Source organism: Felis catus, chromosome B2, assembly GCF_018350175.1.
Source record: "Felis catus isolate Fca126 chromosome B2, F.catus_Fca126_mat1.0, whole genome shotgun sequence".
Lineage (NCBI taxonomy): Eukaryota > Metazoa > Chordata > Mammalia > Carnivora > Felidae > Felis > Felis catus.
Genome location: NC_058372.1, coordinates 33,397,740 through 33,413,279, shown reverse-complemented (window position 1 = coordinate 33,413,279; position 15,540 = coordinate 33,397,740). Strand labels below are relative to the sequence as shown.

The following is a 15,540-nucleotide window of genomic DNA, read 5'->3' as shown; positions in this document are numbered from 1 at the left end:
TTTGTGTGACATTATTCTGCATGATCTCAGCATCTCTAGCCCGCTAAATGCTGGTCACACTCCTAAATCACAACCATAAAAAGTCCTTGCTGCGATCTCAATGACCTAAAAGATTTTACTCCAAGGATTGGGAGAGAAAAAACTTTTTTCTTCTATTTCATCTCCACTCCTCCTTCAAATGGTTCCTTAACAACCAAGACCCAAAACTCCCATCTACTGAGTTTATATGTAGTTAACCCACTATGGGTTTTGTGGGCTAACCTGAGAACCTATTCAACACTCAATACAATATTTCTACTAAACTACACACTCCCAATTCCAAACTTAGAAATAAACTTTGAGAATATATCATTCCATAAGTCAGAGACTTACATATACTAACCTCTCACCATCAATGTTCCAATTTTTTTTTTAATTTTTTTAATGTTCATTTATTTTTGAGAGGAAGACAGAGCATGAGTGGGGGAGGGGCAGAGAGAGTGGGAGACACAGAATCCAAAGCAGGCTCCAGGCTCAGAGCTGTCAGCACAGAGCCCAATGTGGGGCTCGAACCATGAACCGCAAGATCATGACCTGAGCCAAAGTCGGACGCTTAACTGACTGAACCACCCAGGCACCCCTCTTTTTTTAAAGTTTATTTATTTAACTATAAAGAAGAGACAGAGTGCACAAGCAGGGAGGGCCAGAGAGAAGAATAGAGAGAGAATCCCAAGCAGGTTCCACACTGACAGCACGGAGCTCAAAGCAGGGCTCAAACTCACAAACTGTGAGATCATGACCTGAGCCAAAACCAAGAGTCAAATACTTAACTGACTGAGACACCTAGATGTACCACTGTTCTAATTTTCTTAAACAATGGGCTAACATCCAAGCTACACATGACCAATGGACTATACAGATTAAGTATATATGTAAAATGATCATTGCTATAGGCACATAAAACAATGTCAATCCAACAAATATTTATGATACATCTAGTCCTTATTTTCGTAGCAAGAAGGTACAAACTACATACCCTTTACCTAAATTCTAACCTATAATATTTTATACTTGTTTTCTGCTTTACTATATAGATACTGATTGATTCTACTGCTTATAAATACTGGAAAATGTTCTACAGTATCTGATACTAATAAGTCAACATCAGTAGCAAGTACTTGCCTCATCACACAATGATAAAAGGTCTCTTAACAATACTGGATTTCCTTGACCCCTTGTCTCCCCCCACCACTATCCCTACTCCCCAAGTTTAAGGTTCCCTGAATTCTAGCCATGCATTCCCATTCCACACATCTTCTGCACCCACTCAAAGCATCTTCAAACTCTCTGGTTTTCAAGGCAGACAATGGACCACTATCCCTGCCATCAAGGAAGACACACTCCAGCGTGTGTAGAGAATTGAGCTGTGATGAAAAGAGTCTTTTTTTTCTTCAATGATTAAAGCCATACTTACAGATTTATTATCCAACCAGGTTCTATATTAGGTGAGAGCTAAATGACCTCTGATTTTTTTCACTCTAAGAATACAATATATGATTGTGCTATGTTCTTAGATTATGTATAAGTAAATTCACTGGACCCAACTCCATGTATATATTTCTGCTATTTCATCCATGCTGAGGTCAAAGTTTCTTCTTCATAGTATGCCTTGATATTAAAAACAACAACAACAAAAAAAAAAAACAAAAAGCGATAGACAGGAATAGCCCCTGTTCTCTCCTCTCCTTAAGCACTGATACAAAGAGCATCTGAAGCTGGACGTTTAACCAACTGAGCCACCCAGGTGCCCCCCAAATGTCTAATCCCTTAGATATGTTAGGCACAACCTTAAAGATGTTGGGCTCAGTCAGTCAAGCATCTGACTCTTGATTTCGGATCAGGTCAAGATCTCATGGTTTGTGGATTCAAGCCCCGAGCTAGTCTCTGAACTGACAGTGTTAGCTAAGCTCTGAACTGACTGCCTGGGATAGTCTCTCTTTCTCTCTCTCTGCCCCTGTCCTACTTGCATGCTCTCTCAAATAAACTTAAAAAAAAAAAAAGAAAGAAAGAAAATAAAGAAACTAATAGCAATCTCTCTTGAGATTGCTCAACTTCTAGATAAATAGTAATAGTCACTATTTATTGAATACTTTTTCAGGACCAGGCATTTTTATAAATTACTTCTAATCCTCAAAACCACACTGTGCATTACTGTCTCCCATTTCACAGATAAGGAAACTGAGCTTCAAGAAGCTGAAAGACTTGCTGAACACACAGCTTGTAAGCAGCAGAGTCAAAATGTGCGGCCACCTTCTGGAATCCAAAGTCCTGGTTCTTTCTGCTACACTGACGTGTGTCTCAATCAATTTTTCAAAGCAGGTAATTTCATGATTTGTGAACCATACATTAAGCTATTGTGTGTCAGATACATACAACCATATGGCTTTGAAATTTTTATTACTTTTAAATGCTACATTTTAAGACACAAGACACCATTCCAAGTAAGAAATTTTATGGGGTGGTAGTTATAAATTACCCTAATTATTTTTATTTAACCTGCCTAATTTGAACATTTCTCCAAAAAGATCTTATGTTTTCGATGTTCTGACATTTGCTTGTGACTAAAATTTACAAATAGATCAGAATTTAAAAACTAAAGAGAGGCAAATATAAAGTAGCCATCTGGTTTACCACAATGAAGTGTAAAAAAAAAAAAAAAAATTCAAAACATATCCACCAAAATGGCTAAAATGAAAAAGACGAAAAATACCAAGTGTTGGCAAAGGTGCAGACCATCCAGAACTCTCAAACACTTCCAGTGGAAATGGAAATTGGTACAGCCACTTTGGAAAACTGTTTAAAAACATCTATTAAAATTTATCATATGCATATCCCACAACCCAGAAATTCCACTCTTATGCATATACCCAATAGATATGTGTACATTTGCTCACCAAAAGACATATACTAGAATGTTTCTACCAGCACTGTTCATTATAGCCCAAACTGGGAAGCTAACCAAATGTCCATCAATAGTAAAACATATCAATAAATTGAGGTATATTCACATAATAGAATGCCACACAGCAATGAAAATGCAGAGTCTACAATTTGATTAATCTCACAAAATAACATTGAGCTAAAGAAATCAGACATAGAAGCATATATATTATATGATACCATTTATATAAAATACAAAACCAGGTAGAATCTATATTGTTAGAAATCAGGACAGTGGTTACTCTTTGGTAGAGATAATGACAGAAGACACAAGGAGGCTTCTTAGGTGCTGGTAATATTGTTTCTTCATATGGATGCTGATGACAAGAGTATACTCAATTTGAAATATTCAGAAGATGGGAAGCTTATAGTAGCCTAACACTAAAGAGAATCAGAACGCCTACATTTGAATCTCAGTTCCATCACTTACTAGTTATGATTTTGGGCAAGTTCCTTAACCTCCCTGTGACTCATTTCTTCATCTATAAAATAGGCCTAATAACTACCACATAGGGTTAGTCTGAGAATTACATCATCATAAGACTTATTTATACAGTTGGTTATTATCATTAAGTATTTGCTAAGTAAAAAAAAAAAAAATGCTTTATTCTGAAGCAACACAAGAAAATGAAGAAGGGAAACAAAGACATATAAGATTTGACTATTACTACAAAATGCACAGGGCACCTGACTGGCTCAGTTAGTTAAGTGTCTGACTCCTGATTTGGGCTCAGGTCATGATCTCACAGTCATGATTACTTTTCAATTTTTTTTTAATGTTTATTCTTGAGAGACAGAGAGACAGACAGAATATGAGTGGGGGAGGGGCAGAGAGAAAGGGAGACACAGAATCTGAAGCAGGCTCCAGGCTCTGAGCTGTTAGCACAGAACCCGACGTGGGGCTCAATCTCACGAACTGTGAGATCATGACCTGAGCCGAAGGCAGAGGCTTAACCGACCAAGCCACCCAGGCGTCCCACTCATCGTGATTACTTTTGTCTCAGCCATGTATCGGGCTCCACACTGGGTGCGGAGCCTGCTTAAGATTCTGTCACTCACCCTCTGCCCCTTTCCCACTTGCTCTGTGCACATGCGAAAAAGAAAAGAAAATGAACAAAATAATTATTTAGGAAATGAAGGCAATAATAAGTAAAGTTTAGTAAAAAGGGGCATGACCTGGAAGTTAAAACTACTCCTATAAATCTTCACCTAAACAAACCCTGGGCCAGCAGTCAGTTTCTCTGAGCCTGCAGCTCCCCACTGTCCACTGGGGGTTGGCCACAATGATCTCCTCAGGATGATGAGTAATAACAAGGGGAGGCACTGATCACGAACTAAGAGGGCTGAGCTCACAGTAGGGTCTCTTATTCTCCAAGAGGACTCTGAAATCTTGTATGCCTCTGGATTTCATAAACACTTGTTTTTAAAATACTTTTCATGCCTATCAGCCGTCTCTCTGTCACTCGGGGTCACATTTCTTGCAGCTATTTAGAGTAAATAATTAAGACTTCTGGTAGGTTTCTAAAAGAGCCAGTCAAGTGGGTTGCTGTCACCCATACTACGGAGGTATTCCTAACTTCTCTGGTCATGTTATAATAGCTACTCTTTATTAAACCCTACTTATATGCTGGGCCCTATAATAAATACTTTATCCCCAATCTTCAAAACAATGTGCTAGGTACTTAGTATTCTTCATTATTCTCATCTTTCACAGATAAGAAAACTAAGGCTCAGAAAGGCTGACCCATTCAAAAGAGCAGAGCTGGAAGGTGAATCAGGCTTCTCTGGCTCCAGAGTCCCATGCTCTTTCCACGAGCCACAGTCCCTTGACTTACTTGACAATCAATCACATTTCTTACAAAAGGACATTAGCTAAGGTGAGCTAAAACAAAAATAATCTAATTTAGTGAAAAATCAATTTTGGATTTTTTTTAATGATTACTTTTGTTTCTAAGTAAAGGTCTCCTCCTGGGTCAATTTAAATGAATACTGCGCATTGAAACTATTTGTATTACACAGCAGTCATCCAAACCATAGGTTAAAGCCCTTAAAAGATATTTACATTTCTTCCCTGCTGAATCCCCAGTGACCAGATCAGGGCCAGGCCTAGAGCTGGCACTTAACAAAAACATCTTGATGACCACTTCTCTCAAATCTTGTTTACCAAAATACTCTACTGATAAGAAGGATGCATTCTAACAAAACACTTTAATATCTTATACTTCATGACCAAAATTAAACATGAGAGAGAGTCACTGAAATATCCTTCCTGCTGTTAAGACACTCTCCTCCAGGTCAAGTGGCATTGTCATCATCCACAAGTAATTATTAAACACCTACAAATATTTATTTAACATACTGAGGTAACTCAGTATACCTTCTCTTCTCTTTCTCCATGAGATATGGCAAGCCACAGAAGCTGTGGCTTCCCTCCAGGCAGGCCAGCCTCTGCAGGTATCGTAGAGACCATACAAAGACACAAATGTCATACATGATTAGGCCAAAGGCCCAAGGAGTCTGATCTGTCCCTCAAATAGATCCATGTCCTACCACCTTTTCCTGGAGCCCTGATATTGCAGACCCAAATAACCTTCTCTTCCTCTTCCCTATCAACCGCACAACACTGAGGAACCCAGAAATTTCTCCCAATGTCTGTCATACCTACTCCTACCTCATCTAAAAGAGATACTTTGTTCATCTCCAAGGATCCACTGAATAAGTCAGTGTATAGTATTAAATTTTTTCTTTAAAAACTTTATATTCATAGAGAGTACACAGAATATGTGTGCACTAAGCTGGATTCTATTCCATTACTTTACCTTCCATTGCACCTTGGGCAAGTTGCTTATCCTCTCTGGGCTTTAGTTTCCTCAGCCATAAAATGAGGAGAGTGAAACTAACTAGTCAGGGGTTATTCACCTAGTTCCAGGATGCCTTGCAAGATTCAGGCATGTGCTTTGAGGGTTAATAACTCTCCCCCAGAATTTATATAAAAATTACCTGTTTGCACATGTGTATTTTTCTGGAGAAGTCTATGGCTTATATCAAATTGTCAGCCAAGTCATGGCCCCCAAAATAACTACAGCCCATGTTTAACTGAGCACTTACTATGTGCTAGGCACTGTGCTAAGTCTACATATATTTATTCATGTAACCCTCACAATAACCCTTTGAGTTAGATACAATTATTGTCTTCATTTTACAGTTGAAGAAAGTAAACCAGAAAGAGCCTGGGCTCTTAAACACGAGGCTATGTTGGGTGAGATCATCTCTAAATCCTAAAATTCTCTGATTCTATGTTTATTTAAATGAATAGTTTTCCTTTAGTTAAATTTTCTGTACCACTCACATTCATTAGTCCTACCTTTTTTTTAATGTTTATTTTTGAGAGCGAGAGCGAGAGCGAGAGAGAGCGAGAGCGCGTGCACCAGTGGGGGAGGGGCAGAAAGAGTGGGAGACACAGGATTTGAAGCAGGCTCCAGGCTCTGAGCTGTCAGCACAGAGCCGGAGGCGGGGCTGGAACTCATGAACCGCGAGATCATGACCTGAGCCAAAGTAGGACCCTCAACAGACTGAACCACCCAGTGCCCCTAGTCCTACCTTTTTTTTAAGTGACTCAGGACCCTGAGATCAAGAGTCAGATCCTCTATCCATTGAGCCAGCCAGGTGCCCCCATTAGTCCCACTTTTAAATCTTTATACAGAACAACCAAACTCATGGAACATCCCAGATGAATGCTACCTGAAAAATAATATATTAGAAAACTAATCTGAGTAAAGGGTCCAAAGGCACTTTCCAGTCCCAGCCTCCAATCCGCTTTTACTTTTACAACATGGTGATTAACTAACAGATGTATCTGAATCTAATTACTAAAGTCTAAAATCAAAGAACAGTAAATAAGCCAGAGTATCAGCCAGAAAGGGGGATGCAGCGGCAGCAAAAGCTTCTCACCATACCACTCATCAATTCAGTGAAAAGACCAGGAAAGGTACATTGGTCCAAGGCCCCTGTGCCCCCTGTTGACTAGCGACACCCCCCTAATCCCACCTCCTGAAAACCACTGATCAGTGTAGACAAGGCTTGAATCAGTCTCCCCTTAAGATACAAAGGCTGGTTAAAAGTATTAAGGCATTCCCAAATCCTGCCTTGGAATAAGAAGCGAAAACTAAGTGAAAGGCTTCCAATTTTTGCACATACCGGTTCTGACAACCTGCAACGGTAACACAGGAGTCAGCAGTTACCCAGTTACTGGAAACTGTTTTGCCGGACACCAGCCTCCCCCCCCCCCACCCCCGCCAATTACTGAGGGACATAACATTGCTTAATAAATGGCTGCAAAGAAGTGGACTTTGTTAGTTCATTTCACAGGCTGTCAAAAAATCCTCCACATCTTAAAGGGAAGGTTGTTGAAACTTTATGCCCAACTCTCATCACCTTTATCCATTTAGTTTGTGTAATGAGAAGAGAAGCAAAGGAGGGAGAAAAGAGATCAAGGGAATGGCCCCGGGTGCAGGGATTATATCCTTTCCAGGGGTGATGCAACAGGGTCAGCCAAAGAAGTGGAGGAGCTGGGAGCTTCTAGGAAGGAAGAAACCAGTGTCGGAGTTGGAAATCCGAGCGGAAAATGGATTATGAAGGACTAGGGGTCACGGTTATTTAGAAGAGGCCGGAGGATAAAGGGTCTAGTCTGGACCTAGTACCAGGAAGGAGAGAGAGAGGAAGCGGTGGAAGGGTTGGTGGGGCCGGTAAGGAGGCGGGCAGAGGAACCAAAGGGGAGAGGAAAAGGCAGGGTCGGGTGGCATCCCTGGGGGCCTCGGAGGGGACGGTCTGAGTGCCTGGGGGACGTGCAAGCGAGGACGGGGTGACCTGTTCGGCTGTGTGGGAATTGAGTGAGGGGGCGGCCGGCCAGGAGGGATACGGAGGCTGCAAGAGTGGAGGGGAGAGCCTGGAGTGCCCCCCGAGGGCAGGAGCGCCCAGCACTGGAGGGCCCAGGGCGAGGGAAGAAGAGTGGTGACAACGGTCGGGGCCAGCGGAGCGGGCCGGAGGCTGTCCAGCTCGAGTTGAGGCGAGGGCCGCCACGGAGTCCCGGCTCGGGCTGAAGAGAGGGAGACCGGCCCGAAGCAGGGGGTACGGGAGGAGGGTCGAAGGGGGTTAGGAAGGGCCCCGGGACGGCTAGGGGCCGGCGCTGGCGCTCTCACCGGGACAGGTGCTTCAGGATCTGCTTCTTAATGATCCCGGCCATGCCGGAGCCGCGGCCCGCGTGGAAGGCAGGCGGGCAGCTGTGGCCTCCTCAGTCGTGAAGAGGCGGCCCCTCAACTCTCCGCGGCGCGGGGACCGGATGCCGCCGCCACAGCCGCCGCCATGGCGCTCTCCCGCCCCTGCCCCGGCGCCGGGAGCTCCGCCACGATCCCACCCACCCGCGCGGCGCCGCGGTAGCCAGCGGGGAGCGACGCGAAGACCGCGCGCTGCTAGCCCGGCTCGCAGCGGCCGGAGGCGCGCGCTGCGAGAGGGGCGCGCGTGACGAGGGGCGGGGCTGGCGCGTGGTGAGGGGCGGGGCGAGCACGCGCACGCGCAGCGACGGGTGGGAGCGCTAGCTCCGTACTCTCTCCCTTTCTGCCCTGCGGTCAGCCACTGAAAGGTTTCGCCTCCGAACTATACAAGGTTCACACTCCGGCAATTGCTTTGAAACATAAGGGAAAAGGCGGCATGTTTGTAATTTTTGGCAGGAATTCGCCAGATAATTGCGCAGCCCCTGGCCCATTTCTCGTTCACTTCCTTCATACGGTCATTCTTTATTGGTTGAGCACCAACTAACGCCACTCCAGGAATCCGACTGAGGAGTGACAAATAGTCTCAAGAACGTCACGGACCCTTAGAACCACCGTGGTCTGCTGCTTTGTGCTAAAGAACTGAGAAGGGGGCGCCGTGTCACCGTCTATCTTGGTGCTCCTCTTAATCTCTCCCTGGCTAACCAATAGGCAAATGTTTACCCAACACGTAAGGAACTGAAGCCCAGGAAAACAGTTGAAAAAGCTTGCCCACAGCCACAACTACTTAGTGAGACTCAGGACTAGAACCCAAGTGTTCTTCCTCTCAATCTAGTTGCTATTTCCACTCTATTTCGTTCATGCATTTAAAAGTGTAACCCATATGCTGGGGGACACCTGTAGAACCGGTGGCAAAGATGAAAAGATGGCAGTTTTCTGGACTTAAATCTTAGAGCAAAATCCTGGTAAAATACTCTCTGAGACAGGCTTATAGGAAATCTGGCCAGCTATTCATATTTGTGAATAGGTAATGTATGCACCTAATACGTGCACATAATACAATTGTTGCCTGATTCCAGAGATAGTTTAAGCATGGTCAACTATATAAATGTTAAATTTTTTAAACAACCAACAAAATTCGTGTATTCCTATGTGTACCTTGTAATAAATTCAATTTTCCCTAGAAGTTCCCCCAAATTACCCTTAAAAAAAAAAAGTTTATTCCTGAGAGAGACAGACAGAACATGAGTGGGGAAGGGGCAGAAAGAGAGGGAGACAACAGAATCCGAAGCAGGCTCCAGGCTCTGAGCTGTCAGCACAGAGTCCCACGCGGGCCTCCAACTCAGGAGCAGAGTGGTAAGACGCTCAACCAACTGAGCCACCCAGGTGCCCCCAAAATTACCTTTTTATTTTTTTTTTTTACGTTTATTCATTTTTGAGGCAGAGAGAGACAGAGCATGAATGGGGTAAGGTCAGAGAGAGAGGGAGACACAGCATCCGAAACAGGCTCCAGGCCCCGAGCCGTCAGCACAGAGCCCGACGCGGGGCTTGAACTCACGGACCGCGAGATCGTGACCTGAGCCGAAGTGGGCCGCTTAACCGACTGAGCCACCCAGGCACCCCTCAAAATTACCTTTTTAAAAGGGAAGCAAATAATCCTCACCCTGGGTTCTACTACCCAAATCCCTCCAGCAGGACTGCACAGTCTATCATTATTTGTCCCTCTGCCCACCTTTCAACTGAAAACATTCCAGGAACCAATAGATCCTATGGAAGAAGTTTCTTGCCAGGATTATTGACCATTATCACTCCCTCCCAATTCACCTGCCAGCTGCAGCGGCCTTGAGGCAATTTCTTGCATTTTGTACTTCTTTTCCTGGAGAACCCTAGCAGCTGATTGGATATCTGACATCAGCTATGTAAAACAAAGCCTCCCCAAGCTCAGAAACTCAGAATCCTTGTTGAACAATTCATCATGCCTGGTGAATGAATTGTTTTTGTTGAAAGGAAAAACTCATGCTCTAAAAAAAAAATATGGCCCCTCTAGGGACAGTGGAATAGGAGAATTCATAGTCTAACGAATAATATTAATGTGTTTATCTTTACCTGCAATGCTAAGAATGCAAAGCATATAAAAATAAAAGAGGGTACCCTGGTGGCTCAGTTGGTTAAGCAACCAACTCTTGGCTTTGGCTCAGGTCATGATCTTACGGTTGGTGAGATCAAGCCCCACGATGGGCTCTGCACTGACAGCATGGAGCCTACTTAAGATTCTCTCTCTCTTCTCACTCTACCCCCTCCCACTCATGCTCGCTCTCACTCTCTCAAAATAAATAAACATTTAAAAATACTTTTAAAATAAAATATAAATAAATAAAAGGAACTTGGGCCCAATCCATACTTTTTTTTAAAGTTAAACATTTTGAGATGATTGTATGTTAACTTTCAGTTGGAAGAAATAATGCAAAGATATTCCTGTATCCTTTACTCAGTTCCCCCAAGGGCAACATGTTGTAAAACTTCAGTATGATATCACAAACCAGAATGTTGACATTAATACACTCCGTATACAGAGCATTTCTACTTTTCTGATATGAAAGTCTTTTATTTCCTTTTCTTGACTTATAGAGCAGGCTACAATTCCTGGCACTTTGTTTAACAGGTCTGGTGATGTTACCAGATAGAGAACAGGTTCTGCTGCTTGCCACTCAATCAATACTTGGGAGGCAAGTGATCTGTGTGAAAGGAAAGGTTGCTTTATTCAGGAAGCCAGCAACCAGGGAAGATGGAAGGTTTTAAGGGAGTAGTCATGGGGGTGGGGCGCCTGAGTGGCTCAATCAGTTGAGCAAATGACTCTTGATTTTGGCTCTGGTTGTGATCTCACGGTCATGGGATCAAGCCCTGCATCAGACCTCACTCTGAGCGTGAAGCCTGCTTGGGATTCTCTCTCTTTCCCTCTGATTCTCTCTACTGCTCATGCTCTGTCTCTCTTTCTCTAAAACAAGAAAGATGAAGGAGGAGGAGGAGGGGGGAGGAGGAGGAGGGGGAGGGGGAGAAGAAGGAGAAGAAGTTGTTATGGGAAAAGGGAGGGGGGCTATGTGCAGGAGAAGCTGGTGCCCAGGCGGTTAAGTTTGTCCTTTGTCAACATGACCCTGAACAGATTTGCTGACACCAGTGGCGACTGTTTTTGAACGTAGTCAGATCTTATCTTCTGGGAAAGATGGGTCCTTCACTGCTCAAGGCCAGTGGTCTGAAAATCTCAAGGAGACTATGTTAGTTCTGCTACAGACCATGGGACTTTGGTCAGCAAGCAAGGAGTGCATAAGCTTGAAGCAAAGGGACCCTTAAGACCAGTTGGAATGCTGTTACAATGAAAGCACACATACTTTCTCTGTTCCCAGTCTTAGTAGGAAAGCATTCAGTCTTTCACCATTAAGTATAATGTTAACTGTAGATTTTTTGTGCATGCTCTTTATCAAGTTAAGGAAGTTCTCCTCTAGTCCCACTTTTCTGAGAGTTTTTATCAAGAATAAATGTTCAATTTTTTCAAATGTTTTTTTTTCTGCATTGGATGTTATATTCATATGATTTTTCTTTACCCTGTTAACATGGTGTATTACACTGATGGACTTTCAAATTCTGAACCAGCCTGCATCCCTAGAATAAACCTCATTTGGCCATGGTATATAATTACTTTCATAGATTGCTGAATTCTATTGTTAATATTTGCTTAAGAATTTGTGTATATTTCCTTGATGGCTAATGATGTTGAGCATCTTTTCATGGCTTAGAAGCCATTTGTATATCTTCTTTGGAGAAATATCTATTCAGATTCCTTTTAAATCAGGTTGTCTTTTTGTCATTGAGTTGCAATAGTTCTTTTTATATTCCAGATACAAATCCTTTGTCAGATATATTATTTGCAAAAAATTCTCTAATTCTGTGAGTCATCTTTTCATTTTCCTGATTGTGTCCTTTGATGCACAAAAAGTCTTTTTTAGACCCTAGAAGCAATTTCTCAGCTCTTTCTCGAACCTCAGTCAGGTTCAGCCTACTCGCCTCCACTCCAGCCTCCACCATGTCCAGCAGGGTGACCCAGAAGTCCTATAAGGTGTCCACCTCCGACCCCCGGGCCTTCAGCAGCCACCCCTTCACTAATGCACCTGACGCCCACATCAGCTCTGCCCTGTCCCAGGTGGGCAGGGGAAGCCGCTTCAGGGGTGGCCTGGGCAGCAGCATGAGTGGATTGGGGGCTACAGCAGGGCTGCGGGGTATGGGGGGCATCACGGCTGTCTCAGTGAACCAGAGCCTGCTGAACCCCCTTAAGCAGACCCCGCACATCCAACATCCAGGCTGTGCGCACCCAGGAGAAGGAACAGATTAAGAGCGTCAACAACAAGCTTGCCTCCTTCATCGACAAGGTGCAGCATCTGGAGCAGCAGAACAAGATTCTGGACACCAAGTGGAGCCTCCTAGAGCAGCAGAACACTGCTCAGAGCAACATCGACAAGATGTCCGAGAGTTACATCAACAACCTTCAGCGGCAGCTGGACACCCTGGGCCAGGAGAAGCTGAAGCTGGAGGTGGAGGTTGGCAACATGCAGAGCCTGGTGGAGGACTTCAAGAATAAGTAGGAGGAGGAGATCAAAGAATGTGCAGACATGGGGAATGAATTTGTCCTCACCAAGAAGGGTGTGGATGAAGCTTACATGAACAAGGCGGAGCTGGAGTCCCACTTGGAAGGGCTGACCGACGAGATCAACTTCTTAAGGCAGCTGTACTTCTGGGACACTTCTGTGGTGCTGTCCGTGGACAACAGCCACTCCCTGGACCTGGATGGCATCATTGTTGAGGTTAAGGCCCAGTACAAGGAAATTGCCAACCGCAGCCGGGCCGAGGCTGAGACCATGTACCAGATCAAGTATGAGGAGTTGCAGACATTGGCTGGGAAGCACGGGGATGACCTCCGTCACACGAAGACGGAGATTTCCGACGTGAACCAGAACATCAGCCAACTCCATGCTGAGATCAAGGGCCTCAAAAACCAGAGGGCTTTCCTGGAAGCCACCATAGCTGATGCTGAGTAGCGTGGGGAGCTGGCCGTTAAGGATGCCCATGCTAAGGTGGCCAAGCTAGAAGCCTCCCTGCAGCAAGCCAAGCAGGACATGGCCCAGCAGCTGCAGGAGTACCAGGAGCTCATGAACATCAAGCTGGCTCTGAACATTGAGATCACTATCTGCCACAAGCTGCTAGAAGGTGAGGAGAGCAGGCTGGAGTCTGGGATGCAGACCATGAGTATCCACACTAAGACCACCAGCGGCTACTCAGGTGGGCTGGGCTCAGCCTATGGGAGCCTCACAAGCCCTGGTCTCTGCTATGGCCTGAGTACCTTCCAGTCCAGCTTCGGTCCTGGCAGGGGCTCCACTTCCCTCAGCTGTGTCAGTTCCTCCAAGGCTGTGGTGGTATAGAAGATTGAGATCTGTGATGGGAAGCTGATGTCCGAGTCGTCTGATGTCCTATCCAAGTGAACAACCAGCCTGCGGGGGGAAGGAGCCATGCAGGGCAGCGTCGGGAACAGGAGGCCCACCTAATACTCAGCCCATCCTCAGCCTATCCTTAGGGGGAGTCCACTGCCCTGGGTACCCCTCTTGCCCATGCCCCCAACTAAAAGCCAATTCGTGTCTTTTCCCAAATAAAGCCTCAGATGGCTCTGCCAATCCCCCCCCTCAAAAAGTCTTTTTTTAGTTTGTTTGCTTGTTGTTGTTGTTGTTGTTGTTTATTTACATAATCTCTACACCCAATATGGGCCTCGAACTCATGACCAGAGACCAAGAGTCGCACGCTCCACTGACTGAGCCAACCAGGCACCCCTGAAGCACAAAAATTTTTAATTTTGATAGTTTCTTTCTTTCTTTTTTTTTCTTTTGTTGCTGTGTTTGTGGTGTTACATCTAAGGAATAGTTGTATAATCCAAGGTCAGGAAGATTTACATCTATTTTTCTTCTAAAAGTTTTAGCTCTGATATTTAGGAATTTTATCCATTTTGAGTTCATTTTTGTATGTGGTGCGATAAATGTGACCGACTTCATTTACTTCTTATGTGGATATCCAGTTGTCTTAGCATCATTTGTTGAATAATCTTTCCCCGTTGGAATGTCTTGGTGAAAATCAATTGCTGATAAAAGTCACAATCCATTTCTGGATTCTCGATTCTTTCTATTCCATTCATCTGTATGTCCATCCTTACACCAATAGCACAGTGTCTTGATTAGTATAACTTTGTAAGAAGTTTTGAAATGAGGAAACTATAGTGTTTTTGTGTATTTAGAGCTTTTAGATGCATAGCTTTTAGTTGATTCTCTAGTTATTACATTATTTATATCACAGTCTTATCACAGTCTACTCTACTGTCAGTTACCAGTTCAAGTGAAGTGCAGAAAATTCACCTCCCTTTAGGTCTCTTTTCCCTCCCATAGGAAATTTTGCCTTAAATATTTTCTCTGTATACATTCGGAGCTACATTAATCAGCATCATAATTTTTGCTTTGATCATCCAACATAATTTAGAAAACTCAGGAAAAGTAGTCTATTATACTTACCCACAGTTCTGCTTACTGTGTTTCCTTCATTCTTGATGTTATGGGATTCATTCATTTATTGTTTCCTTTCTGTTTTGAGAACTTTTTAGCCATTCTTTTAAAGTATGTCTGCTAGCAGTAAATTCTCTTAGTTTTCTTTCATCAGAGGACATCTTTATTTCCCATGTATTCCTGAAGCATATTTTTACTGGATATTGGATTCTGGGCTGACAGCTCTTTTCTTTCAGCTGTTGAAAACTATTCTGCCACTTCCCTCTGGTGTCCATTGTTTCTGATAAGACATCTGTCCTTCAAATTGTTTTCTCTCAAGAATAAGGTATCATTTTTCTCTGGCTGTTTTCAAACTTTTTGTCTTTAGTTTTCACAAGTTTGACTCTGACATAACTTGATGTGGATTTCTTTGAATTATCCTGATTGAAGGACACCTGGCTGGTTCAGTTGATGGAGCATGTGACTCTTAATCTTGGGGTCGTAAATTTGAGCCCTACTCTGGGCAGAGAGATTACTTAAAAATAAAATCTTGGGGGGAAAAAGTATATGAGTTATCCTGATTGAGGGTCATTCAATTTCTTGAATATATAGGTTTATGTCTCTTACAAATCCGGGACGTTTTCAACAATTATTTGTTCTAGTGCACTCTTTGGCTCTTTCCTTTTTTTCCTCCTGGGGCTCTGACAACATATTAGACTTTTGTT

At 43.7% G+C, this 15,540-nt stretch overlaps 1 protein-coding gene and 1 pseudogene across 1 annotated transcript in view; one reads left to right on the top strand and one right to left on the bottom strand.

The window, feature by feature from the left end:
• Window positions 1-8,476, bottom strand: part of UHRF1BP1 (UHRF1 binding protein 1) — a 73,383-nt gene extending 64,907 nt beyond the window's left edge. Inside the window, exon 1 of the mRNA XM_011282259.3 lies at window positions 8,178-8,476. Within this exon, the coding sequence (XP_011280561.1) occupies window positions 8,178-8,221 (44 nt within the window). The 5' untranslated portion in view covers window positions 8,222-8,476. The remainder of the gene's footprint in view (window positions 1-8,177) is intronic.
• Window positions 8,477-11,994: 3,518 nt separating this feature from the next.
• Window positions 11,995-14,042, top strand: LOC101089011 (annotated as a pseudogene).
• The last annotated feature ends 1,498 nt before the right edge of the window (window positions 14,043-15,540 follow it).